The sequence below is a fragment of the Barbus barbus genome, assembly GCF_936440315.1.
Source record: "Barbus barbus genome assembly, chromosome: 3".
NCBI lineage: Eukaryota > Metazoa > Chordata > Actinopteri > Cypriniformes > Cyprinidae > Barbus > Barbus barbus.
The window spans coordinates 18,235,887-18,263,184 of record NC_136731.1 but is presented as its reverse complement, the minus strand read 5'-3'; the positions used below and the strand labels follow the sequence as shown (position 1 = coordinate 18,263,184).

The window sequence follows — 27,298 nt, the reverse complement described above, 5'->3', positions numbered from 1 at the left end:
TTCTTGTCAAGATTTTTGAAATAGAAGAATCTCCACCCGGCCCTCCTCCGGGGGAGGGGGAGGCGCATCCGCCACCTCCCAAAGCAGTCCTCTCTCTCACTGGGTCGGCCTGCCTACGCCCAGCTCAATGGCACCGCCTCTGGAAGCTGCTGCGGATGCGGTGTGGGAGCAGGGACGGACGCAGGGGCCGCCCTCGGCGACAAGCAGGCTGGGGCGCTGCAGCCGGCGGACGGGTTGAGGCAGCAGCTGCCCGCCGGGGCAGGAGGTGTTGGATCACCTCAGCCTGCTCGTGAGCAGCCGAGAACTGCTGGGCCATGTTCTCGACTGCGTCGCCGCAGAGGCCAGTCTGGGACACAGGGCCCTTGAGGAACCGATACTTTGTCGGTGTCCCCATGTCGACCAGACACAGCCAGGGGTGAACGTCCTGGACCACAAGTGTGGACATCGCACGACCCAGAGACCGCGTCACCTTCGTCGCTCGTAGCGCGAGGCCCGAGGTACAAGCTCTCAGAGCTTCCGGATCGTAACCACCCCCGTGCATGTCCTCAGTGCTTTTAGCCTGAGGACCCTGCAGTAACGCTGTAGCGAAAGGTGGAGGCAGCTTCCCCACAGGCCATATAAGCACCGCCGGACAGACCAGACGAGTACCTACAGGCCCGGAAGGGGAGGCACGGTTCGCCCCGCCGAGTGGAGACGGTATTAGGACACAACTGCATCGCAACCGACCGCTCCATCGGGGGGACCCCCGTATACCCCCTAGCTGCGCCACCACCGAGGGTGGTGAGGGGGAGGAGCTAGCAGGGCGGTTTCTGGCAGTAAAAGGTGCCGTCCACGACCTGGTAAGCTCCCCATGCACCTCCGGGAGAGAGGCACTGGGGCAGGGCGCTGAGAACCAGCGCAAACTACCCCGAGAAACCAGTCGTCCAACCTCGAGGGCTCAGGACACGGTGGGATCTCCACTCGAGCCCTACCCTCTCAGTGGCCCGGGAAAGCATAGCCGTGATTTCTAGATCCGACTCAGGCACTGCTACTGCCGGAGCAGCAGCAGCCGAATCTTCTTGCCCAGAAATCTCCAGCTCACCCTCCGATGCAGCAGTCGACGTCTGGTCATCGGGAGGAGCGCCAGGGTAACTGCTGGTGCTCCCCTTGTAGAGGGCCCAGCACGCTCCACTGACAGCTCAACTGGTTTTGGAGCGCAAGAGGGGCGATGGTCCCTCAAGGGTTGGTTCCCTGGAGGGTTTGCCACCATGCCACCGCCTGAAATGGTCCCCGTCTGTCTGCAGCCAGAACGAGAGCCAAATCAAGGCAGGGGCAACAGAGCTCCGTCCCTTTGTCGAGGTATCGGAGCCTGGCCCGCAACTCCAAGATGATCATCTTCCCATGAGAAGATGCCTCATCCACGAACGCCACCTCAGCATGCTTACTGCCCAGGCATGTGAGGCAGTGATCATGACCATCACCCGGCACCAGGTAACGACCGCATCCAGAAACGCACGGGTGACACGTTGTCTGAAGCAAGACCCAACTCGTCTTTACAAAGACGCAACGTCGAGTTTGCCAGATGCAACGTCGTCTTTAAAAAGACGCACCCGTGAATGCTCTTTTAGAGAAATCACTCTTTCAGTGTGCTGAAGCGCACAGGGGAGATGGCCACTTGCAACACAATCAGGGGGTAGTGCAGCCTGATGTGTGCAATCCACTCGACACAGGAAGAACCACCGCCGCTGAAGCGCCGTACCGCCAGCACGAGAGTCTCCCAAAGAGCGTGCTTAACTCGTTGAATTCACTCGTCAGCAGAGGTCAGGAGCAGAACAATGTAACCGCTCGGCTCCGAAGCGAAAAGCTGAATATGCGCTGCACCCGCTGCCTACTTATACTCACGCTGTGATTAGCGGCAGCTGGATGCAATAATCGCATGCCAATGTGCATTGGCTCGTTTAGATACTCTCGTAGGGGATTGGTCTCTCTAAGCGAGATCCCAATTCGTCGGTCACCGTCGTGACTCGGAGTGACCGACTGATAGGGAACTGCAATGATCCCAAGCATACAGCCTCATCTGTAAAGCATGGTGGAGGTGGTGTCATGGCATGGGCATGCATGGCTGTCTCTGGAACAGGCCCTCTCAACTTTACTGATGACTTAATGTATGATGACAGTAGCAGAATGAATTTGGAAGGGTACAAAACCATCTTGTCTACCAATATTCAAGAAAATACCACCAGATTCATTGGGAAGTGCTTCATATTGCATCAGGATAATGACCCAACACACCCTGCCAGTTCAGTCAAGGAATTTATAAGGGCAAAGAAATGGAAAGTCTTATATTGCCCAAGTCAATCTCCAGATTTAAATCGGATTGAACATGAATTTCACCAGCTGGAGAGGAGAGTAAAGGCAGAAACTCCCCAAAACAAGCAATAATTGGAATTGGCCGCATTAAAGGCTGGGAAAAGCATTTCAAAGGATGAGACCAAGAGTCTGGTGAGGTCTATGGGTCACAGACTCACTGCTGTGATTGTGCGCAAGGGATCTGCAACTAAATAATAGCTTTTAATCTTTTATATCTGCCTTATGTTCAACAGTCCCAATACTTATGCTCACATCAATGAGTGGGATGAACTCTAAAAGTGCTGTTCTTTTTATTTGGTAAAATAACATTTAGAAACAGTAACTCTCTCTCTCTCTCTCTCTCTCTCTCTCTCTCTCTTTCTCGGACACACTTGCTCTCTCCCTCCGCGCTCGCTTCACTTTTGTCTAACCCGGCGCCTCATGATCACACAATCCCTGCGTCCCAATGTGCATACTATCCACCCTCTCTGCCATAAATAGTACTGAATATTACTAATATCACATAGAATTTAGGATGGATAGCGTGCACATTGGGAAGCAGGCAATGATTACCTTCCGCACTGCGATGATGGCAAGAAGTTGGAGTCAAACCTTATCAAACAATTAATTTGCGTAAAAAAATATTAATGTATTAAAATGTTTAGATTAATCGCATGCGTTAACGCGTTAACGTTACAGCCCTAATATATATAAACACACACACACACACCCTGGTGTCCTAAAGACTGAAATAATTTAGATTTTTTTTAATGTTTTTTTAAAGACATTTATTGAAGTGATTTACGCTAATAAGACTGCATTTATTTGGTCAAATATATAGTAAAAGCAGTAATATTATAACATATTACAATTTAAAACAATGGTTTTTAATTTGAATATATTGTAAAATATAATGAATTCCTATGATGGCAAAGTTTCAGCAACTATTCCTCAAAAGCTACATTTATAATAATATATAATAATAATATTAATTTATTATAATACCAATAAATGCTGATTAATTGTTTGACTCTGTGTAGTTGCAATGAAAATTATTCAACCACCTTGACCTGCAAGACACTGTGCTCCCATGAAAAATTATGCAAACAATTCAATCAAAGCATCAGTTATAGAAAGTTTATTAATAAGCATTTCAGTGATTCTGAAGATGCAAAGTTGATGAAAAATGGAAAAATGGTTGTACACATTCATGTACAATAACTACATCTTTGTACACATTCATGTACAAAAAGTTAGCCAATGTGTGTGTGTGTGTGTGTGTGTGTGTGTCTTTGTTATACTATGACTTTCACAGATGTATTTTATTAAATATATAATAACACAAATTTACATTTTTAAATGTAAAAAGAATTTTTAATATTTTTGTAATTTTTGTAATTTTGTAATATTTTTATTTCCTTTGTCTTTCTTTCTTTCTTTATAATATTTATTTATTTTAAATTAATTAATTTTTTTGACATGCTGGCAACAGAAATCATAATTTAGTGTTTTATGACCTTCAAAACATTAAATAGCCTTTAATCCTTTTTGTCTTATTGATATGAATAATATTTATGAAACATTATTCATACCACCAGTGCTAGACTGCGATTACAGTAACAACACTGATAAAAATATATTCACAGACATATGGACACTAACATCATCCTCAACACACACACATTTTGATGTGATGGATGATTAATGTGTTTTTCATGGGTGGTCTGTCATACAACCCGCCTTGACCCTCCACACACAAACACACACACACTGACACACACATTCTGTCTGCCAAGAACATGATTGGCACATATGGCACAGAGTCTTTTTCTCTTACACGCACACGAACAACGCAATGTCTCATCATCAAATGCAAACAGTGTGACAACTCATGCTGTTGCACTCATTAGCTGCACATATGAAGCATTTTGCACTCAGCCAGACCAGTAAGATCTGCATCTTTAGAAATGCAGCAAAAACATGCTTAATCAGCAGTAAAATCGTCTGCGTAAGAAATGTGTCTCTCCAGAGCAGGTGAAAGAAACAGTAGTGTTTTTGCCTGAAGGCGGTTCCAGAGGCATTTGACTGCTTGGCCAGACAGCGAAGATGAACTGTAAGATTTACTGTAAGATGAGCATGAACATCTCTCCACCTGTCACAAGCAAGCTGTCAATCACACACATGGTTGAAGTGTGTAGTTGAAAATAGTCAATTTGCTGTGGTTTTGTATTTGTCTTCACAGCTGACTAGAAAGAAAAATGGTGGAAAATGTTTGGAGATGTATATATTTATATAATTTGCTATGTTATTAAAAATAAAGATTTGAATTAAACTGTAAAATCATTAAGAAGTTCACTTTTATCTGATCCGCTCTACCTGATAAAATTATTTTGCCAGCATAACAATATTGCCAGATTGATTAAAATTAATAAAACTGATTAATCATGTATGTTACCATATATGTATAAAGTACATACGATTTTAGTACATAAGATAAAGTACATAAGAAAAGTTTAAGATTTATTTTTGCCCTTTTCATGATAGGACAGATCAGAGCTGACAGGAAGCAAAGTGGGGGGGGGGGGGGGGGGGGGGGGGTCAGGAAAGGTCCTCGAGTTTGGATTCGAACTCGGGACGCCCGTAGCACAATGGTGTTTTATGTCGGCGTGCGTTGCTCACAGTGCTATCGGTGCCACCATGAAGTACATTTTTAAGGTTGCCTGACAAAAGAGTTTAGAACCAAAATGTTGGGGAAAGTTACTAAGTAATGCACTACAATATTGGATTGCTCCCTAAAAAAGTAACTAATTACGTTACTTAGTTACTTTTTATGGGAAGTAATGCGCTACGTTACTTTTTAAATCTGGGCAGAGCTTGCTTGTTTGTTATATTATATAAATTGTATTCTTTTACAAATGTAAAAGCCCTTTCACATCAAAAGTGAAATGAATACACGTCAGGCTGAAGGAAATGTAAATTCACGTCTGTACAGTAGAGGGCGCAGCTCAAACAAATTGCATTAAGAATACGACGCAGGAGAAGAAAGTTCAACACTATTCAGCAGTAACTAAAATTTCAACACAAATGTGTCATTTTTGCTTAGTATGGTTGAACTGGATCATCGAAGGTCATGTTCAAAAAGGTCATAAAATGGGATTAAATACATAAATAATATTTGCATTTGACTGTTTTATTCTGTTTTTGTGCAGGTGAGATGAGTAAATACATGTTCATATTTAGACTAGAACTACAGTAACATCATGTTCACACACAATGCCTCTGCAATTACTCCCAATTTCTCTCAACATGGAAACATGACAGCTGTCAATCAATACATGGGAAAACAAAGTAACTGGCGTTACTTATTTGAAAAAGTAACTCAGATATTTCCTTCTAAATTACAAAGTAATGCGTTTCTTTACTAGTTACTTGAAAAAAGTACTTGTAATGCATTACCCCCAACACTGTTAATTAATAACTTGTATTCTTTTGAAAACCTTTATTTTTAAGAGGGTAAAGTTGTTTTGTTGTGTTGTTTTGCCACCATTATGCCAGGGTGTTTGTGGGTGATAATGACAATAAGCTGCATGATATTGTTAATGTCCACAGCACAAACAATGTGGATTGAGCTACACGCCTGAGTTTATTGCTTTGTGTTTACACTCACCTTAGCTATGATTAAATTGTGATCCTGGCTGTTGAAAGCATGACTAAAGCAATTATAATTGGAAATATGATAATCATAATGATGCTTATTTAAAGCATATGCTTCTGCGAAAGGTCATGACCCCAAGATTTCAAATATTTGTTGAGCTGGGATGGAAGGATGATGGAAGAGGCAGAGACAGTTCTTTTATTCAGTTCTCATTCTCCTCTCTAAACATCACTCTAATTCTCCTTTCATTCGACGGCCTATCACACCCACGCCATTCCTCTCCCACACTCATTCATCTTTCCTCTTGTCTCATTCGCTCTTTCTTTATTCTTCCCCTTAGGTCTTTTTTTCCCCATCCCATCTCTCTCTTACTATTTATTCATTCAATCTCTGTCTCATTTTCCCTCTATTTTTCTCTGCCAGGTTTCCTCACCTGGGTTTCTTGATTCCTGAAATCTCATTTTCTTCCCTGTGCAAAGTGCTTCTCAAACTTTTCCAGGTGCACTCCTCCTTTCACTCCTTCAACAAAGACTGCAGACCACTTTGCACTTTCATTTGATATTATTTTATATTTATATTATTCATTTTATCCACTTTCATTTTATATTATTTGTTTTACGAATACATAAATTATATATTTCTAAAAAAACATTTCTAGTTTTATTTGAATGAAACAGCTATGTTAAGCTAATGAACTGAAATAAGACTTTATCATGCATTTATGTCAACAAACTTATTCCATCAATGAATCAAATGAATGTTTGTGCTTTTTGTAAATTATTATTCTAATTATTTACATATATTTTTTCTACACACCCCTCTTCTCATGAAGTTCATCATCATACTTCACCTTCGTCACCTCATTTCTATCTTCCTCCTTTCAAATTCATCCATCTATCCATCCTTCCTGACCACCTGTGTTGACGTGTGTCTACCTGTCACGACTCTTCAGCTGTGTTTGTGTGTGTGTGTGTGTATATGCAGATGGCTCTTTCTTAGACCCTTGCGACCCTTAGTGTGTTCAAGCTGTTTTAATGAGCACTTAATTAAACTCTTATTGAAGAGGTGGATTTAGAAGAGGAAGAAGATAAAAGAAGTATGAGCAGAAACACTGGCACAGTGGAAATTCTCACACTCCCAAGGAAAACTCACACCTGTGACGAAGTGCGTGCGTGAGATGGAGAGATAAATGGGTCCCTAATTCTCAGACAGAAGGACAGTGTGTTCCTGATCAGCAGGTCTTGGCTGAAGTTTCTTAATTATGCCTTAATTAGCCCAGTTTCTTCGTTAAGCCACTTCCTCTTCCAAGGCTGAGAGGGAGCAGCAGTAGAACCGCTCATATCCGCAGATTTAATTACTCCCTCATTCCAGTTCATTACACTTACAGGGTCAAAAGGTGATGGCCTTTAAGCCTCATTGTGTTTGCTAAGATTTTATCAAAAATGTTGTCAGCCGATGTGTATTTGCAGAACATTTAATGGGTCATGATTGTACAAGAACTTTAGTTTCGACTGCAAAGAGAATGTTGATGTACTGAATGATGACATAGCTAAATAAATAATAATTTAAAAAAAAAACATAAATTTTGCAGTTTTTCAAGCAAACCAAAGTCATCTTAAAGCTTTCAAGTGTAATTGCTGCAACTTTAGTGGCACCAAACAGGATTATGAAAATAAAAGTCATTGCCATGATTAAAAGGTGTTTCTATTTTATTATCAGCGTGTTCTGGGGGAGATAAGCACTTTAGGTTCTATTACAGACCGTTCTCTCCATCTTTATGATTTTTTCACCCTTTTTCTCCAAGGTGAAAGTCTGATTGCATAAAAGTACACCTCTCCTCATCCATTTGAGGTACAATCCGTGCCCGTAGCACATTTCAGAATGAGCTGCATGGCAGAGGGTTAAGGGCAGTGGTATTTTAGACTGCAATTTTTGGTAACACTTTAGAATACTGTTCCTTCGTTAATGAACAACTACACAAGAACAAGTGACTAATGCACTATTAACATTGCAGTAACTACTATTACCTAACAAGAAACTCTAATTAATGATTTAGTAAGTACTAGTGCTCATTTGAAACTGGTAGCTTACTATTAGCTAATCAATAACTACTATTTTTATATACATCCTGGAGAATTAACAAGAACTACTGTATACAGGTTCATAATTATGTAAATTAATTCTAAAATGAAGATCCCACTAGTAATGACTCAAGTATTCCCAAATCCTTCTAAAGGAACTACTAATTACTTGGATCAGTATTCTAAAGTGAAAAGCATCATAACTCCCTAATATTGAATGATGTCATTGTAAGATTTGAATATATGTATGGTAATGACTCAAGTGTTACTACATCCTTCTGAAGAAACTACTAATTATTTGGATCAGTATTCTAAAGTGAAGATCACAGTAATCCACTAGTAATGATTTAAGCTAAATGAATTACTAACCAAAACTATACAAAAACCTCAAAAGTTTACAATGTCTTCAGTAATTACTAGGGAGTTATCACAATCTTCACTTTAGAATACTGATCCAAAAAATGAGTAATTCCTTTAGAAGGATGTAGTAACACCTGAATAATTACTATACAATACTTTACAAAACTCTCAAAAGCTGACAATGATTTCAGTCATTACTAGGGAGTTGTCATGTTATTCACTTTAGAAAACTGATCCAAATAATTAGTCATTCCTTCTGAAGAATTTGGTAATACTTGAGTCATTACTAGTGGTTACCATGACCTTTACTTTAGAATTAATTATACATTATGTATTATTCATATTAATTATGAACCTGTATACAGTGGTTCTTAGTAGTTCTTAGGGAGGTATGAAAAAATAATAGTTACTGATTAGCTAATGGAGAACTACCACATTCAAGTAAGCACTATCACTTATTAATTCATTAATCAGTTTCTTGTTAGTTACTAGTAGTTACTGGAGTGCTACTCATGTGTTCTTGTGTAGCTATTCATTAATGATAGAACAGTATTCTAAAGTGTTACCCAATTTTTTTTTTTCCTCAGGACAACAATAACTAATAGGACATTTTAAAGTATATAGAAAAAGGATTTTAAAAACTATTAAAAATGACAAAAGCACAGAATCAAATTACTAAAACTTCAGGCCCGTTCACTCCAAGCATGATAAATTAAATAAATGCTTTAAATTCTCGAGCATATTATAGCAGGATGGGTTCTGATTGGCTGTCAGTGTTTTTATCGTTCATCAGCTGGAAAAAAATCGTTTTTTATCGATAACGATATCGTTTCTCTGTGCCTTTATCGTTATAGTTGTGGTGTGGATGCTGCTATTCTTTAATACTGAGAACGATTTTTAGAACTATATCTTTATCGTTATATTTATAGTTATCGTGCTTGATGTGAACAGGTCTTTAAGCTTAAAAGTAAAAGTCTTGTTGTCCGCAAAATTTATCAAAATTAAATGACTTTATGCTTAAATACAACGAGGAAAATAATTTTGTCAATGGGGTAAAAAACAAAACAAAAAACTAAATAAATAAAAATAAAGGTAGGGTTTCTTACACTATCGACAGACATTTTTTTTCCTGGTTTTAAGTGTAAAATCACTTAATTGTAATACTTTAAAAAAATAAATTATGTCACTGTGCCTCTCAAGTAATTGTATCTTGATATTTGTGCTGGAAAAAAAAAAAAAACAATTATGTATTCAATAAAAGTATTTATTGAATCAGCTTACATTTTTGTTTTTGTTTTTATTTAAATATTTTATCATTTTGTCATTTGTATATTTCTATTTGGGTTTAATTGTTATATTTATTTAATTAGGGCTTTTTAAAAGTAATTTTAGTCCTTCAAATTGAATGCCAAGACATCTAACATTTATATTTAATTTTTAATGTCAGGATGCTGTTCATAGATTTCAGTTCAGCATTCAACACAATCATCCCTCAACAGCTCACACACAAACTGGCCCAGCTGGGGCTCAATACCTCTCTGTGCAACTGGCTGTTGGACTTCCTGACCGGGAGACCTCAAGCAGTACGGGTCGGCAGTAACACATCCAGCACCATCACACTGAACACTGGGGCCCCCCAAGGATGTGTGCTGAGCCCCCTCCTCTTCACTCTGCTGACCCACGACTGCACACCATCACACAACTCCAACATTTTCATTAAGTTTGCGGATGACACGACTGTGGTGGGTCTCATCAGCAACAGAGATGAGACAAACTACAGGAGCGAGGTGAGCCGCCTGGCCGGGTGGTGCAGTGACAACAATCTCTCTCTGAATGTGAAGAAGACGAAGGAGATTGTTGTTGACTTCAGGAGAGTACACACTCAGCATGCCCCTCTGACCATCAACGGTGCGACTGTGGAGAGAGTGAGCAGCACCAAGTTCCTGGGTGTGCACATCACTGAGGACCTCTCCTGGACTAACAACACTGTAGCACTGGCCAAGAAAGCACAGCAGCGTCTCTACTTCCTCCGCAAACTCAGAAGAGCCAGAGCCCCGGCCCCCATCATGTGCACCTTCTACAGAGGCACCATCGAGAGCATCCTAACCAGCTGCATCACTGTGTGGTATGGCGCTTGCAACGCATCCTGCCGCAAGTCACTTCAACGCATAGTGAGAGCAGCTGAGAAGATCGTTGGTGTCTCTCTCCCCTCCCTCCAGGACATTTACAACACCCGTCTCACCCGCAGAGCCCTCCGCATTGCAGGTGATCCCACCCACCCGACACACAGCTTCTTCAGTCTGCTGCCATCAGGGAGGAGACTGCGGAGTCTCCAGGCGAGGACCAGCAGACTGAAGGACAGCTTCATACATCAGGCTGTCAGGAAGCTGAACTCCCTCCCGTCCTTGCCCCCCCTCCCCTCTTTCACCCCCATTTAACACAGCAACACACTAGGAACTCTGACTCTGTGACACCCCCCCCACCGACCAACAAACTGTGACCGGCACCTGTCACTTGTGCAGCATTGGCTGATCACTACCCATCCAACATTGACTGCAAATTACCTCTTCGGATAGTCTGACAAAAATCCATCCGAACAGTCACTTCGACTTGTCACTTTAACAGACTGATAAGCTCTTCTTGCACTACACTCATAACAAAACAAAACAAAACAAATCTGCACAGTTTTGTTTTTGTACATTCAACTGGTTTGCACTCCATCTATTCTGCCATGTGCCTTATGCACTTTATCTATCTCTCGTTTTTTATTTTCTACAATGTCCTCAGACTGATAAGTTCTTTTGCACTACAAATATATCTACACAGTGTTGTTTTTATTTAACTGGTTTTGCACTCTATCTGCCATGCGCCTTATGCCACTTTATCGATCTAATTCTTATTTTTTTCTACAATATCCTCATTTGTATATTTGTATAGTTGTATGTACATATGTTTAAACTGTATTTATCTGTATCTGAACGTGTTTAATGTTAACTGTATGCACCAAGGGTCTGAGAGTAACGCAATTTCAATTCTCTGTATGTATGTGCTGTACATGTGGAAGAATTGACAATAAAGCTGACTTGACTTGACTTGACTTCAGCTTTATTTCAATTACAAAAAAAAATGCTTAGCTTTAGCAAGCAACAACATCATTCGTTAGGGGTTTTAATTGGTCAGTCAACCAGATAGTCCCTCCCCGAAAATGGCACCATTAGTTGAGCCAGTGATAAAATGCAAGGCTAGTCAAACAAACAGCAATGTTTTGAAAGTGCCACGATATCAAAATCAACTACAGTTAAAGTTGTGACTGCAAATTAAACTGTGCTTTAGAAAGTATTTGTAACACACATATTTAATAATTATAGGATCAATACTTCACATGTGTCAAAATCTCCAGGACTCACATCTGAATAGTGGCAATGGAAATACAAATGCAAGCAACCTGTCAAGGCTCCTTTTTACCTCAACACTGAATGTTTGACATTCATTATATTTTATTTGACGTCCATTATATCTGTGAGCCCCTGAGATTCAGCTCAGCAGAGGCTCTGGAGCTCTGACTCACCATTGTTGGTGCGCATTGACCTGCCAGATATGCCATTGGATCCGATAGGGTGGTGGCCTCCTCCTCTGTCCACACCCCCGGGCTCGCCTGGCTGTTTCAGCAGTTCCGTCAGGGCCCTAAAAAGAGACGGGATTGAACACCATCAGTTTCCCTATTTGTTCAACTGACCCTTCGCAAAAAAAAAAAACAAAAAAAAAACATCACTGTAGTGCCTCAGTTCAAGTGGCACATGACCCGATCATCTTTTCATATTTACTTAAAACACAAAATAAACATTTCAACCATAGAAAGACGTCAATACACTCCATTTTTCAAGTATAAATCCATTTAAGTTAATCTACTCTATTGTCCGATTTGTTTGTCGGACTTAATGGTGGATGCTGCCTTATGATTGGTCAGATTACCTGTTAATCAAGCTCCTTCCAAAGGGGCAATTGCGAATAAGGGCATAGACAGGTAATAGACAGGACGTCATGGCGAGCACAGTGCCATGCTGCTATACATTCCACTGAGTCCATGAAGATCACTGCTGCAGTAGACAAGCGAAGATGCCGAAAGTTAAACCCCACAAACCTAACAACCGGTTTATGTGCGACACCGAGTCTGATCTCATAATGATAACGTACCTGTGAGAACTTTTTTACAAGACACAAAATACGTAGTGCCATGTTTGTTTTGTGACATATTCAATGTGAAATGAGCGCTAAAAGAGTGTTTGTTTTTTTCCCACGGAACAGATGAACGTACATATTGTACGTTTTATGTGATGCTGGTTTTGTACGTGTCACCGCAGTTCTGAATTGAAATGTACGTTGAGTGGCGCTATAACTCTGATGCTCTGTTACCTTTTAAAATACCGTACCATCTGCAAAACAATCGCAAGCATGCCGTTTTAGTGTGTTTTTCAACTTCTCATCTTTCAGCTCTTAAATCGTGAGTCATGTTTTTCACAGAATTCATACCAAAGGATTCTGCATCCTAAGTCCAACTCCATGCCTGCTGATCTACCGAGCAAGCTTGTTACAGCTTGCGAAACATATGGAGTTGTAATCATGTGTACATGCCACAATCATGTGTAATCAACTGTGTACAAAAACGATTAAAAGTGCTCGCTGTTTTACTCCCTCTAGTATTCATTTATGTTGGAAACTGCAGTGATACGTACTTATTGGTACATATTTTGGATCTTGCGAAAAAGTTCCCACAGATACGTTTTTGTCATGAGATCAGGTTGGCGAAATCTGTGGCATTTATTCTCATCGTAGGACACATCATGCTGCATTTCAAAATGTATAAGTGGATTTCCTGGTTTAATGCGTTTCCAGTAAATTGGCGAATGGCAATAGTTGCTAAAGCACGATTGGTCCGCGGCATTTTAAGGCGGGGCTTAATGAAGAGCCGGTTTAAAACTAGATTACATTAGATTGATATTCCATTGTTAAACGGGAATCATTCCTATAGTACAAGAACTTTAAAGATGGATGCAACTGAGTGTCACCAAACACCATACACTGGTTTGTTTGTTTGTTTATTTATATATGGAGTTTATATATGGAGTTATTTACTGAATCTACTTCTTTGCACTCATTTTCTATGCACATATATTCTTAGTAATTATTCTGTATTTAAATTTAATTATTTATTTTTATGTCATTCTGTCTACACTATGCTTTTAAAAAATGTTTCAATAACTGCCCCAACCGTCCTTGGCTCTGTCCCTTCCTTTGTTCATTAATTCCTGTTCTCCCCTTCAGAATCCATCCAAAGCCCTCACTGGGAGCTTCAGTGACCGTAACTTTCACAGATTGTCCAGTACTGAGCCATATGTGAACTCTCAAGGCAGCTATAATGTCTCCTACTGGCAAGTGCTTCGGTGGTTGCATTAAAATTGTGTAGGTGCACAGGAAGTGAAAGTGTGACCTGATTCCAGTGCAATTCAAAATAATTCTGCTCGGCTGCTCTTCAAGGTTCTGTTATTTCCCTTGTGACATCATTGTCTCAACATTCTCTATTCCACAGGCTGAGATTCAGGGCAGGATGGAATCATGGGACATTTCTAAAGCAACAGTTGCCAGGATCGCTGGGCTAAGGCATACGAGATGGGTCTGTCTCTTTCATGATAACGACCAGGAGAACGAGACACTCGGCTCCGGCCAGCTCTCTGCTGTATGCTCGACTGATGTGCTGCCCTGTGAATCATTTCTACTGTCTCCTCAAAGCCAGTACAGGCCACACAGGACGATGGCTGTCTACAAACTTCCTGCTCCTCTAGCGAGCCGTATCATATCCTGGCCTTTGGTGGACCTGAAGATAGCTTTTTTTAACACTCAGGCAATTGTAAAGGTAAAGTATGTTAAAACAATCAGCTAATTTAACAGTCTATAATATAATATTACTTTTTTAAAAGAAAGAGTAGTAATTTTAAAAAGCTGATTTTAACTGTATAATACTATATATATATATATATATATATATATATATATATATATATATACATACATATATACATACAGTATATACAGTATATATAGAAAGAGAGAGAAACATTTTCGTTTAAATTTATGCTTAAAACATGTAATCTGCCAGTGCAGTAAAACAAAATAAATATTTAAAATATTATAAAATATTTTTCTGACAAAAATCTGAATGTTTCATGTGCTTTTGTCTCTTAAGTCAATTCATAATTTTGAGATATCAGATGGAAGCCCATTTCTGACACTTAGAAAGGTAATTGTGACTTTTAATTTCATAACTCACAATTGTGAGTTTTTTATTGTTTTTTAAATTGCATGATATAAACACAATGGTGAGTTATACAGTCAGAATTGTGAGATATAAATTCGCTATTCTCACTTTTTACTCAGAATTGTGCGATATAAACTCACAATTGCAAGAAAAACCTCAGAATAGCGAGTTTACATGTCAAAAACCCCCTCAGAATTGTGAGATAAAAACTTGCAATAAACTTGCGATATCTTTTCCCTCTCAGAAGTGGACCTTATAACTCGCAATTATGAGAAAAAAAAGGCAGAATTGTGAGATGGAAAGTCGCAGTTACCTTAACAATCAAAATAATAATCCAATTTATTCCCCAACTCAAATGTGGCAGCTATATTTTGACCACAGGCAACAGTGGATTTATTTAATCGATTCCACATATTTAAGAAAAATTCCACAAACTCTAATTAAAGTAATTAAACATTAAAAGTAATTAAACATTAATGTCAGTATAGAGAATTCTCTTTCAATAGCAAAATTGGTTAACTAAAATGAATGTTCTTTTCAACCGATTCAGTTATTAAATATTAGGCAGTAGAGGATTTTTAGTCATCATCAGAGTAATCAGTGGGCACAGTTTTTCTTAGTGAAGAATTTGGTTTAGATTCCATTGGGAAATGTAGTTGGAAATGTATATTTAAAACAAAACTGGCTTAAACTGACATGTTGGTTATTGATCTTAAATTTGCACTGTGCTAGACCTAAACCAAACACTTTGATTTCTGGTGGATCAAGGTTGTAGAAATGTGGCAACATGATCTTTAAAATCACATGTTATAGTCTTTCACGGTTGCTCTCAGGAGAATGTTTCATATGTCGTGATCACATGTAGGGATGCACAGAGCACATGTATACATGCCACCTGAGAAACATCTACACACATGCTCCATTCATCAGCTCCCAGCTGTGTTCACCAAGAATATCTCCGTTCACTTGCTTTTCTGTTTCGCAATTAAATATTTTAAACGGCTCAATCTGTTTCACCTACAGCCAGATTTTATACTTCAGAACAGAGCAGCAATCAACCATCATTCAGCTGTTTATTGATAGAAAATGATCGTTAATCATGCTGATGGTCTTAACTTCCAGTGGTGTTAATGTGTGTGATGAATGAATTTCTGATAAATAAATAGGGATGGGTATCGTTAAGGTTTTAACGGTATTACTACTCTTATCGATACTGCTTATCGATCCGGTACTTTAACTGTATTCTTATCGGTACTTTTTGTTTTACTTTGTTTCTTTGTTCATATTCTTACAGTATCTTATCTTATGTATATAAAATACTAAACATGCCTGCACTTCATCAATTTGTAAATGCACCAGTGTGCAGGTATTTTTTGTGTTTTATATACATAAGATAAGATACAGTAACAACATGAACAAAGAAACAAAGTAAAACAAACTGACAAATACAATAAAACAAACACACAAACGAAATGAAATAAACAGTGCTTTCATTTTTCCATGAAGGTCTACTAATATTAATGTTCAGGTAAGTAATAGTTACAAAAGTAATCAAATGTAAATGAGCACTGCATAGTTTTCACTGTATGTACTGATAGATTTATGTTTATTAAAGCTATAACGTTGTTCAGATTAAGAGCTGTGGGTGATTTTCTCTTTGCATTTTGTTCTTTGATTAACATTGATGGCTCAAGCTCCAGTCTGACACTTTAAGACAATATACTGACACGCATCGGATTTTCTCCCAACTGATCTCGTCCACTTAAAACATAAAAGTGAAGACTCTCATAACCGGCCATTTTGACACATTGTGTGTGTATTTTTTTGGCATATTTTTGTGTGTTATTTTGACGCGCCCGAAGCTCAAAGTGTACTTTGCTTGTCCGTTTTGGAGCACGCCGCCGCGCAGGCACACGCGCGCACACACATTTCAGCCTGAACAGCGTCACTTGTTCAGATTGTACTCTCAACGTTTTACTATCAAATATGTCCTGCAATGTAGCAACAGTAAAGACGGCATTTTATAATAATCACTGATTGGGCTGATTCAGATAAGTTTTGGTTCGGAGGAACGAATCCGCGCCGCTATGAAGGGAAGGGTGAAATGCGGCTATAATCCTTGGAAGCCAAAATCGAAAAAAAAAAAAAAAATACTTAGCTTAATATAACAGCCACAGGCCTAAAGTGTGAGCAGATGTTTGAATAGTTGGTTCTCTCTTCTATCATAATTAAACAGGACTTTCATGTTGCGTGTGCTGAAGCTCCGCGTGAGCGCCATCTGGCTTCTGAATTGCGCATAGCAAAAATGCATCATAGACAAATGTTTGAATATTATTGCACATAAAAACAGCTGGCGACATATACATATACATATATATATAGAGAGAGAGAGAGAGAGAGAGAGAGAGAGAGCAACAATAAATGTATGTGTGTTTTCTTAATTTCTCCAATACCGACAGAAGTACCGATAACGTCAGAGCTTATCGATACTCCGGTCTTTCATAATTTAGCCCCGAGACCGATTTAATACCGAGTTTCGGTACCCATCCCTAGCCATAAATATGCTGTATTGGATTGCGTGAGTGTGTATTAGAAGAAATTATGTGAGAGATTTCCAAATCTTGCTGATGTTCTCTCAGCATGTTCCCTTTTCATTACAGAAACATGTGGTCTTTAATTAAACTGTTACTTTTCAGCAAAGTTCCCATTAAGGAGCTCCAGTGGTAATCACAGGTGGAAAGACTAGCTGCAGGCGTCCCAAATCAGTCTTAAGTGCCCCCAACTGGCTCCTAAACTCACTTAAAGACTCGGTTGGGAGTACTTTGACAAGAACTCGTAGGCCTATACACTAAACTCCCCCCTAATCAAAGTAGTCACTGCTATGATGATAAAAACTCTCCAGTTTGGACCAGCTTACATTTCTGTAGCACCTTTTTTTCTGAAAAAAATCTTGTTTCCAGTGTTTCATTGTTAATTCATTATTTGATCATTATATTATCTAGTCCAATTTACTCTACTGGGAATGGAATATAATTTTAATAAACAAAAAAATCATTTTGGTTTATGATAATGTTTAAAATTAAAATATTGAAAATATGTGAAACAGTAGCACACCACCATTTTTGCAGTTTTTATTCAAACTTAATCCTTTATTTATAATATATTTTAAACATACTGTAAGAGCATGCAATACAAAGACAAAACTCTCCTAGTTGTGATACTAATAGCATATAATGGGTATAAGTTACTGTGCTGTGAATTAATAATGCTTTTTAATTCATTTTCCATGTTTTAGAGACTGTTAAAGATATTGCGTTATGTGTAGTGTGTTGTTACTGCAACACTTTATGAACAGTGTGAGTTACTATTCTTTTAGACTAGCATGCAACTGATAAATTCGCTGTTTGCTTCAGGGTGTCCAAGTGTAAACTGTGAGATTGCTTATGTTAGATTGATGAATGAATAATCTCGCATAGGATGCATTAGCCAATTAACCTGCTTGCAAAGAAGATCTGTGATCTTTAGTTCTTTCGGCTCAAATGACTTCATTGATAATTAGAATAATTTAGTTATGGTCATGATGAATATTTTTTATGTTTTGGAATAAAAAAAAAGTAATTGGGTCTTTTTATCGCATAATTCATTTTTACATCTCACAATTCTTAACTTGTTTCTCAGAATTCGAAGTTTTCACCTCACAATTGTGATTTTGTTTGTTTGTTTCTGCCATCTGTCACAACATATTAAAGAGCCACAAAATGGTATTGTTGATTTTCTTAAAAAAATGACAGAATTTGAAAACTGAGACTTTGTTTCATATCAAAAGTAACATGCTTTGTTTTTTCACGAATGTGTCGTGACAGACCACGGTAGAGCTTCAGTTCAAGCGGCTCATGAACTGATCATCTTTTCATATTTACTTGTTAAAGCACAAAATAACCATGAATGAACATCAGAAGGTATTTTATTATACCCACGGAAAGATATCAAAAATCCATTTTTCCAAGTTCAAGTATATCTTACAAGTAATTATATCTTGTAATGTTGAGTTTTTATCTCACAATTCTGACTTTTTTTTCGGATTTTCTAGAACAATGTTTGAATTGTGAGATATAAACTCAGAATTGCAAGAAAAAAGTCAGATATGTAAGAGAAAAAGTTGCAATTACCTTTTTCATTTTTTTATTCCGTGGCAGAAAGAGTCTTCCATATCTGGTCATATGAAACTATGTACATCATTATGCAATAAGATACTTGCAGCTCGTCATTTAAGCTAATAACAACCACTTTATTAACAGTACAGTTTAAAGCATCCATAACATCAAAATACATTAAAGCAGAGAGTTTTGTTTTCAATCTCGTCATGCATTGGGAATCACTTATAGCTGGTGAGGCAGATGGTTCATAGTGGCCCGGTTAGCCTCAGGGCTAATGTTGCTCCAGTGAGAGAGACTGTATGTGTATGTGTATGTTTGTGTGTTTCTGGTACATTAGCCATTAGTGATATCACAGTAGGGGAAATATTTGGCCCTGATGTGCCTGACATACTACAAAGAGCCTCAGATACGGTTAGCAGCAAACCAGAGGCTGTGTGTCTGTCTGTGCATGCTAATCTGCGTAAAAGAGAACATGAGAAATCATGTGGTTTTGTTCAAGGTTGTCTGCTTGGATATAAAATCATTCAGTGTCAGTGCATGTATCTGTTTTAGTAATCTATTGGCGGGAAGAGAAGATTTGCTGGGTAACGGAAAAGCAATGAAGTTTGACATCCTTCCCCTCCTGACTGATTTTATGTAGAGACTCAATAACGCCTGACAGCAGCAGATTCCCTCAGCTGACTCCTGGAAATGTACAGACCCTCTGCTTATTAACTAAACTAGAGACAAGAGCATTGTGGGGAAGTTTTGAAAAATGGACAACCCTCATCATTTCAACCCTCAAATGTTAAAACGAAAAAAGCAGAGGGAGATATGTATATATATGGGATGTTTTCACCAATTTTATTGTCCATTAATGTAAAAATAAGACTGATTGCTTAGAAAAGTTACGTTAAATATAGTCTCAGCCTCAGATGTCACGCCCACAGAACGTTGGCTAAACGTCTGATGCATATGGCACACTTTTCTGGAAACACTTCAGGAATATCGAAGTCGCCATAGGTATATATACGTAGATGCCTCATTAGCGACTGTTTTTATGGGCCACTATACGAAAGCTGTCTGCCATATTGCAGCGGTAAACATGACGTCATTCACCATAGTAATCACTAAATAGTCGAAAGATGCCACAATCATGCACAGAATGGCTCAATGGCTCTGTGCGAACCTACAGTATGGTGAATCATGTCAAAAATACCATTCCTAGATGGCGGTCGCATCTACGTGCCTGGAGCGGTCGAATAGGGCATCTATATATGTCTATGGAAGTTCGAGTGTCGTGTTTATTTTCGGTCTGCCTGGAAACAAAGATGCCGTGGCGCCAAACCCCCTCACGAAAGAAGAAAGCCATCGTGTTTACAAATGTGATGACGAATGCTTATCAGGGTAAACTAAATGTTGGATTTTCAAAAGTATGTGAAATATTTAAAGTTCGCAGCATAGAATCTTTAAAATACATCCGAGAGTTTGTTATTGTGGCGACATTTCCACGCCCCGAAACATGACTCTAAACGAAATGAACTATGATTGGTTGTTTAACATGTCGGTCAAATGGCCTCATGGGCAGGCCTTGGCCAATGAAAGCGGACATCTATTCCAGACCTTCAGCCGTATGTCAATCCCATAAGCATGTATTCTGTTCCACACTCCAGTCCAGTCAGTGGCGGTAATGCACCTACAAGTTGGTGTGTCAACCGCCAATAAACACCAAGGAAGAAGAAGAAGAAGACCTTCAGCTGTCAGTCTGAGGTCTGGCTACGTGAGACTATGTAAAATATGCTTGCCTTAACAAACATAACCAACTACATTTGTGATTTTGTCATCTGTCATGGAGACCCAATCGCAATTTGAGTTTTTCTTTTTTGTCTTTTTCAAGTCCAGATGAGAAACACCCTGAAAACACTTGGTCAGACTATACATGAGCACTACTTCAAAACTCAATGTAATTAAATTTACACACACACACACACAGTCCCTTGGGATGTTTGTGTATGTAGACATTTTGGTGGATGAACTGATATAGATCACCTATTGCAATTGGCACAGGCATCTCAAACACACATACACATGCTCACAGTTCAGCAAACAGCACAAGTCGCCCAAATGTCATGATCATACGTCTGTTTTCCAGCAGCCTGTCCTCGTCTCTCTGTGTCTGTCTTTCTGCTGTTATCTGCACATGAATGCAGTCGTTTGTAGTCTCTTGTCATTCTTCTTCTAAAAAATGGATCCCTTTCTATCTATGATCCCTCTCTCGAATTATAATGAATCTGACAGCTGCCAAGTACAGTCCCAAAACACAGAAGGAGGTGTATTTATATGTGTATGTGTGCGTGCATGTGTGTCTGTCTGTTTGTGTGCGTCAGCAACCAGGGTTTATAAGCACTGCAAACACTATTCATCTTATTATAATAAAACAATATTCCTGTTTAGCTGTTTATACATGGTTGAAGCTCTGTTGCATTTATATTCCTATTTACATAAAACACATTAAGCCTGGAAAAGCAATGTGCTGCTAAATTAATTTTATACTTAATATTTAACAATTTTATGTATTTTTTTGTTAAATTATTCAGCAATTAAATTATTATTACTATCTATAGTAAGGTCCCATTATTATAACATGCTTTACTTTAAGTAACAATATGCAATACATTTGTTATAGTACTTATGAATATTTGTTAACATACAGGTTAATAAATATACAATTGTTAGTTCATGTTAGACCAGGTGCAATAAATAATATTAATAGGTCCACGTTGATTTTAATAATGTATTAGTAAATCTTGAAATTAACATTATCTAATGCTATGTAGATATTTTTCATTGTCAGTTCTTGTTAACAATTGAAACCTTATTTTAAAGGGTTACAAATTATTTATAATAATTATAATTGTATTGCTTTTTTAATTCAATTTATCTAATTAAATATTATAATGCATTGTGGAATTTCAAATAATTTAATTTATTTACAATATATCAACTAATATAAATTCTGATGACGATAAGCTTGAATTGTGATCCCTCAATTGTGAAAAAAAAGTGTCAGAAACAAGTTAGAATCAGGATCAAATGCTGCAATTACCTTTTTATTTTTCACTCAGCAGTAAAAATTGCAAGATGTAAAGTCAGCTTTACAAGGGAAAAAATATCAAATTGCAAGGTGTAAACTCAGAATTAAGGAAACTCACATTTCTGAGGAAAAAAGTCATGAATTGTGAAATTCAAAAATAATGTGTGATATCGAGCTTGCTAGAAGCTTGTGTTCACATTAGTTCAGGCCTTTGTCATCATAAACAGCGTGAGATGTCTTAAAAATAGTGCAATTAAAATTGGAATGTGATTCATTCAGTTATGCTTCTTCCATATACAGTATGACTTTTTATATTCTGATAATGCTGCTTGCAGATTACAGCTTTACTGTGGTCAGATTTTCTGCCCATGTAAATCTATCCCTTGTATCAGATTCCTTTATTTCATCTCTCATCATTAGCTGAATGAAAACATCACAAAAGGCTTCCCCCATTCTGCCACACACTCTTGCAAATGTCACTGGGAATGCAAACATACACACACACACAGCACTTTCCAGAACAGATGAGGCTTCAGGGCAAAGCTAAATGACTGACGTCACTGTGATGTATCAAACACACACACCCAGCTCGTGAACATATTATGCTGCAAAGTAGAGCTTGTGTGTAGATATACCATTAAACATGGATGCTAAGTTATTACACACAGAAATACACAATCAAAGTAGGATATGATTCACACCATAGACCATGGAGTGTAATATCAAAGATACCCAGACCGCAGGGAACCGATCGAGTGTGTTTGTATTTGATGTGATTACACTCAAAACTCCCCATCACACACTGCTGGAAGTCAAGCAGATGTGGTCAGAAATGAAGTGCTTTTAGTGAAATACAGTACAGTTTTCAGCAGATGTGGCTTACTATAAATAAAACGGTATTTGATGTATGCACAAGGCATGTTGTCACTCGAATGTTCTCTGGTGGAGTGTGATAGAGCTAGACAGTTTTTTAGAGCTACACACTTTGATGTTGGTGTGATAAAGTTTGCCTTAAAAATGCTTTCAAGGCATGAAAAATTAAAGCATAGATGAAGATTTTCTTTGAATTAAAAAAAAAATGTTAAACAGAATTCAGCTAAATTCTTTGTAACATTTATTGTGTGTGTGCGTGCGTGCGTACACGCGTGTATGTGTGTTATAATAATATATTTTTCATTATTTCAATGTTTAAGGGCCCAATTACTGATTTACAAGATTTATTTATTTATTTATTTTTATTACTGCCTATTGACTTTAATATTAATACGTAATCAGTGCACTACAGCAATAAAAATGAATGTGCTTTATAAATATTTTTAAAATAAAAATGAATTACTGTTATTAATAATGTATGCCATTTCTATTTGTCTTCTGCAATCTAAAAGCTCACACATTTATTTATCTAGGACCTAATCTAATTAGGCCTCATTTGACAATGGTAATGTAAATTATTCCCAAAACTCACAATTTTTAATTCATGTACACAATACACTGAATAAGTAAACATGCAAATGTTGTTCCTTTTTTGGGTGTGTAAATAAAACATGGAGTCAATCAGTTAGAGAAAACAAAAGCATAGTCACAACAGCCTGAAGGAATATGTCAAGTTTGGTGGATTGAAAGACCCAGGAGGAATAAAACACTAGATGCATTGCCTTAATGTACACACACACATATATATATATATAAAATAAAGAAATAAAGGTATGTTTTTTTCCCAATGTAATTCCTTATTTGTTTGTTTTTGGAGGGCACCTTTTCTGATCTCTCTATCAGCTGCATCTGTACTGAATGCTGAGTGGAGGGTGGCTGACGACCTACTAACAGTTCATGGCTATTGATTGGATCTCTGCTGTGGAATCCAGAATATCTAAATCTACCTCCCTGCATCACAATGACCTCCTCTGATCACATGAGCACAGGTCACTAACGTGGTATTGCTGCTACTGAATAATGACTCGTGCACATACCCTACATAAATCAAAAGATCACACACACTGCATAAAATTAGCATTTATGCCTTTCTCTTTCTTGCTTCCTGTGTTATATGTGTTGTAGCTGCTCTTAGCTACCTGTCAGCTCATATCAGGTCTGTAAAACTGCAATACACTAAAATGCCCTGTGATTCACACATGCACAGATAAACATTCATAGATGCTATTTGGCTGTGAATTAACATTCTTGGACTGACACTTTCAAGTCTTCAAAGTCTTGCTCTCTCACACATGCACAGACAAATTAATGCCAGAAAAATACTATGTCAACAAGCAAACGCAGGCACAAATGCTTGGCTAAAGTATCACGAGTGCAGCCTCAAAGTACATGGTTAAAAATGTAAAATCTTCACAACCAATTCACTTAATCTGAGTGAAACCATACAAAATAAATAGAGGGAATAGATTTGTTTGTTAAAAGGGAAATGCGGTAACATTCAAAGTGAGGTATATAATTTATTAGGATATTTTTGATTTTATGTTGACTATAACATGCATTACTATGTGGTACTAACAAACCTCAAAATTTAAGGGAGCAATAGAGTTGCCTTCATTCATACTGGATATTTGATTGAACATGCTCATTTCTCCTATTTTTACATTTAGCTTTGTCATCATCTAATACTCACTTAAAGTTAATCTTTACAAACACTACACTGATTATTTAATAACAATGTTAAATGTAATCATAAAGGAATAGTTCATCCCAAAATGAAAATTTGCTGAAAATCTACTCGCCCTCAGACCATCCAATATGTAAATGAGTTTGTTTCTTCATGGGAATAGATTTGGAGAAATTTAGCATTGTATCACTTGCTCACTGAATGGGTGCCGTCAGATTGAGAGTCCAACAGCTGATAAAACATCACAATAATCCACAAGTATCCCACAAAATTCTAGTCCATCAATTAACATCTTGTAAAGAAAAATGTTTTATATCAGCTGTTTGGACTCTCAATCTGACGGCACCCATTCACTGCAAAGGATCCATCGGTGAAAAAGTGATGTAACCCATTTCACCAAATGTTCTGAAAGGAACCACAGTAATTTTTGGGTGAACTATTCCTTTAAGCATACTCAAAATGTATGTTCATTTTCAATACTGTACATTATAATTCAAAATTAAAGAATGCTTATATTAGTGCATAAGTAAAATATAACGTAAAATTCAAATACTGCATTAAGTTTGTTTTGGACCTAAGACATTTGTATATCACATGTATAAAACCACTTGTATAAAAGCTGCAATTACGGTATCAGTTGGCCAATACAAAAAAATTAAAATAAAAAATAGAAGAGAAACATCTCACCCTAAACGCCTCACCTCTTACATGTACACGCACAAGCAAATTCATGTAGCAATCAGAGTAAAGAACAGACTGAAGCTGTACTAGCAAGACGTCAATCCCTAAGGCAATTCTCTCTGGCTTGCTCTCTCACACTCTCTCTCTCAACAGTCTGCCGTCAGATTAATGCAGATTAATGAAGTCTAAAGGCAACTCGAGACGTATTGGCACCCTTCATGAAACTGAGCAAATGGGATCGTTTAAATTAAACAAATACACCATGAGACATGTTTTGGATTCAGTCATATTAGTCATGTGCTTTTAACACACACACACACACACTTTACTGAGTAGTGCAAAACAAAGGTTTCTTAATTATTGCTATCCTTACAAATAATATTTGCTAAAGCCTCTCCTGAAGAATGTAAGGGCTGACTAAACTTAAAGGTGACTGAGTTTCTTTTAAAGAACAAAGCGTGCATTCACATTGTCCTTGGCCTTGAAAGGAGGCACATTCATGTATATTTGGTCCATTTTAAATGAGATAGGGTCTCAGTAAAGAGTATTTTATCCACACTGTTGTTGTTGGGAACTTGAATATCAAATGTTAACAATAAAAAAAAATAAAAAAAATTATTACTATATACCTTAACTACCATTAAAAAAAGTGGAGTTAGGTTAACACTTTTATTCAACAAGAATTTCTTTAAATGTAAAGAAACAAAAATGTTACATGAGATGTCCATTCTAAATAAACGCTGTTCTTTTGAAATCTCTATTCATCAACAGATCCTGAATAAAAATGTATCACAGTTTCCATAAACATTATTACACACACAGCTTGATTTCAACATTGATAATAATAAGAAATAAGCAGCAAATCAGTATATTAGAATGATTTCTGAAGGATGACACTGAAGACTGGAGTAATGACACTGAAAATTCACAGAAATAGATTATATTTTAATATAATTAAAATATAAAAAACATTTGATGTATTTAAAAAAATAATTTAGAAATTAATTTAGTTTAATTCATAATAATTTCATTGAAAAAACCCACAAAAAACATACTATTATTAAACATAAAATAAGCAAAAATTGTTTGAACATATACATCCTATACCTATACAACATTATACAACATTACAGTTTTTACTGTAAGTAAAAAGGACTTTGCAAAAAGAAAATCATACTGGTATGAAAAGATATGAAGAACATTAATTTTTTGGGTGAGCTATGGTTGAGAGATGCAAAAACCTCCACATTAAAGAGCTTAATTTCTCCTTCTCATGTCTCTCTCTGTGCTTTGCTGAGGTTGTGTTCTGATCTTTCTCACATAGACGTCCTGTGATCTCGTCCCCTGTGGAACTCCATCAAAGAACTCATTTTCTCTGCTCCAGACCAACTCGTTTTGTTTTATAACGGCACGTTTCATTATAGCCTTATCAGAGAGGAGACGGAGAGACAGATTCACACACTCAGAGGGCAAAATGCTGGATCATACCTCCTCGCTTTCAAATGAACAGGTCAGTTTTCATTGATTGCCTGTTTTTAAACTGGGCCAGCGGGAATATTGGGTTTATATACTGCACTTCACTCAAGGGCACGTGCTTTTTTATGAATGTGTGTGGCTCTGTGTCCTTCTATGGTTGAGTCACGTTGATCCTGGCGGCTGCATTGCTATAACTGTGTAAATTGTGTTAATAACTGTAGAGCTGACTGGGCTAAGCCAAGCGCTGCATTACATGCCTGCATTACAACACACACACACACACTCACACTTTCCTAAGAGATGTCAGAGAGAGGTGAGAAATAAAACGCTGCATTCAGATAAAATCCGTGAGCGATTTGAGAGTATTTGAGGGGAGACAGAGCTTTCAGTCTGAACGCACAAGAGATTTGAGAATGTGTGTGTGTGTGATGAAATAAAAGTGTTAGGTAAAGGGGTAGAGAGAGAATTCTGGGATATTTTTAAAAGAGAGAGACAGAAGGGCATACATTTTTAAATAAAGTGAGAATCGATAGGCTGTAAGCAGATTCAGGAACGAC

General features: G+C 37.8%; 1 protein-coding gene across 1 annotated transcript in view; it reads right to left on the bottom strand.

The window, feature by feature from the left end:
* LOC306850505 (protein shisa-9-like) overlaps positions 1-27,298 on the bottom strand; it is a gene marked incomplete at both ends in the record, with an annotated part of 73,868 nt that overhangs the window by 28,287 nt on the left and 18,283 nt on the right. The window contains one exon of the mRNA XM_079386165.1: positions 11,993-12,108. Within this exon, the coding sequence (XP_079242291.1) occupies positions 11,993-12,108 (116 nt within the window). The remainder of the gene's footprint in view (positions 1-11,992; positions 12,109-27,298) is intronic.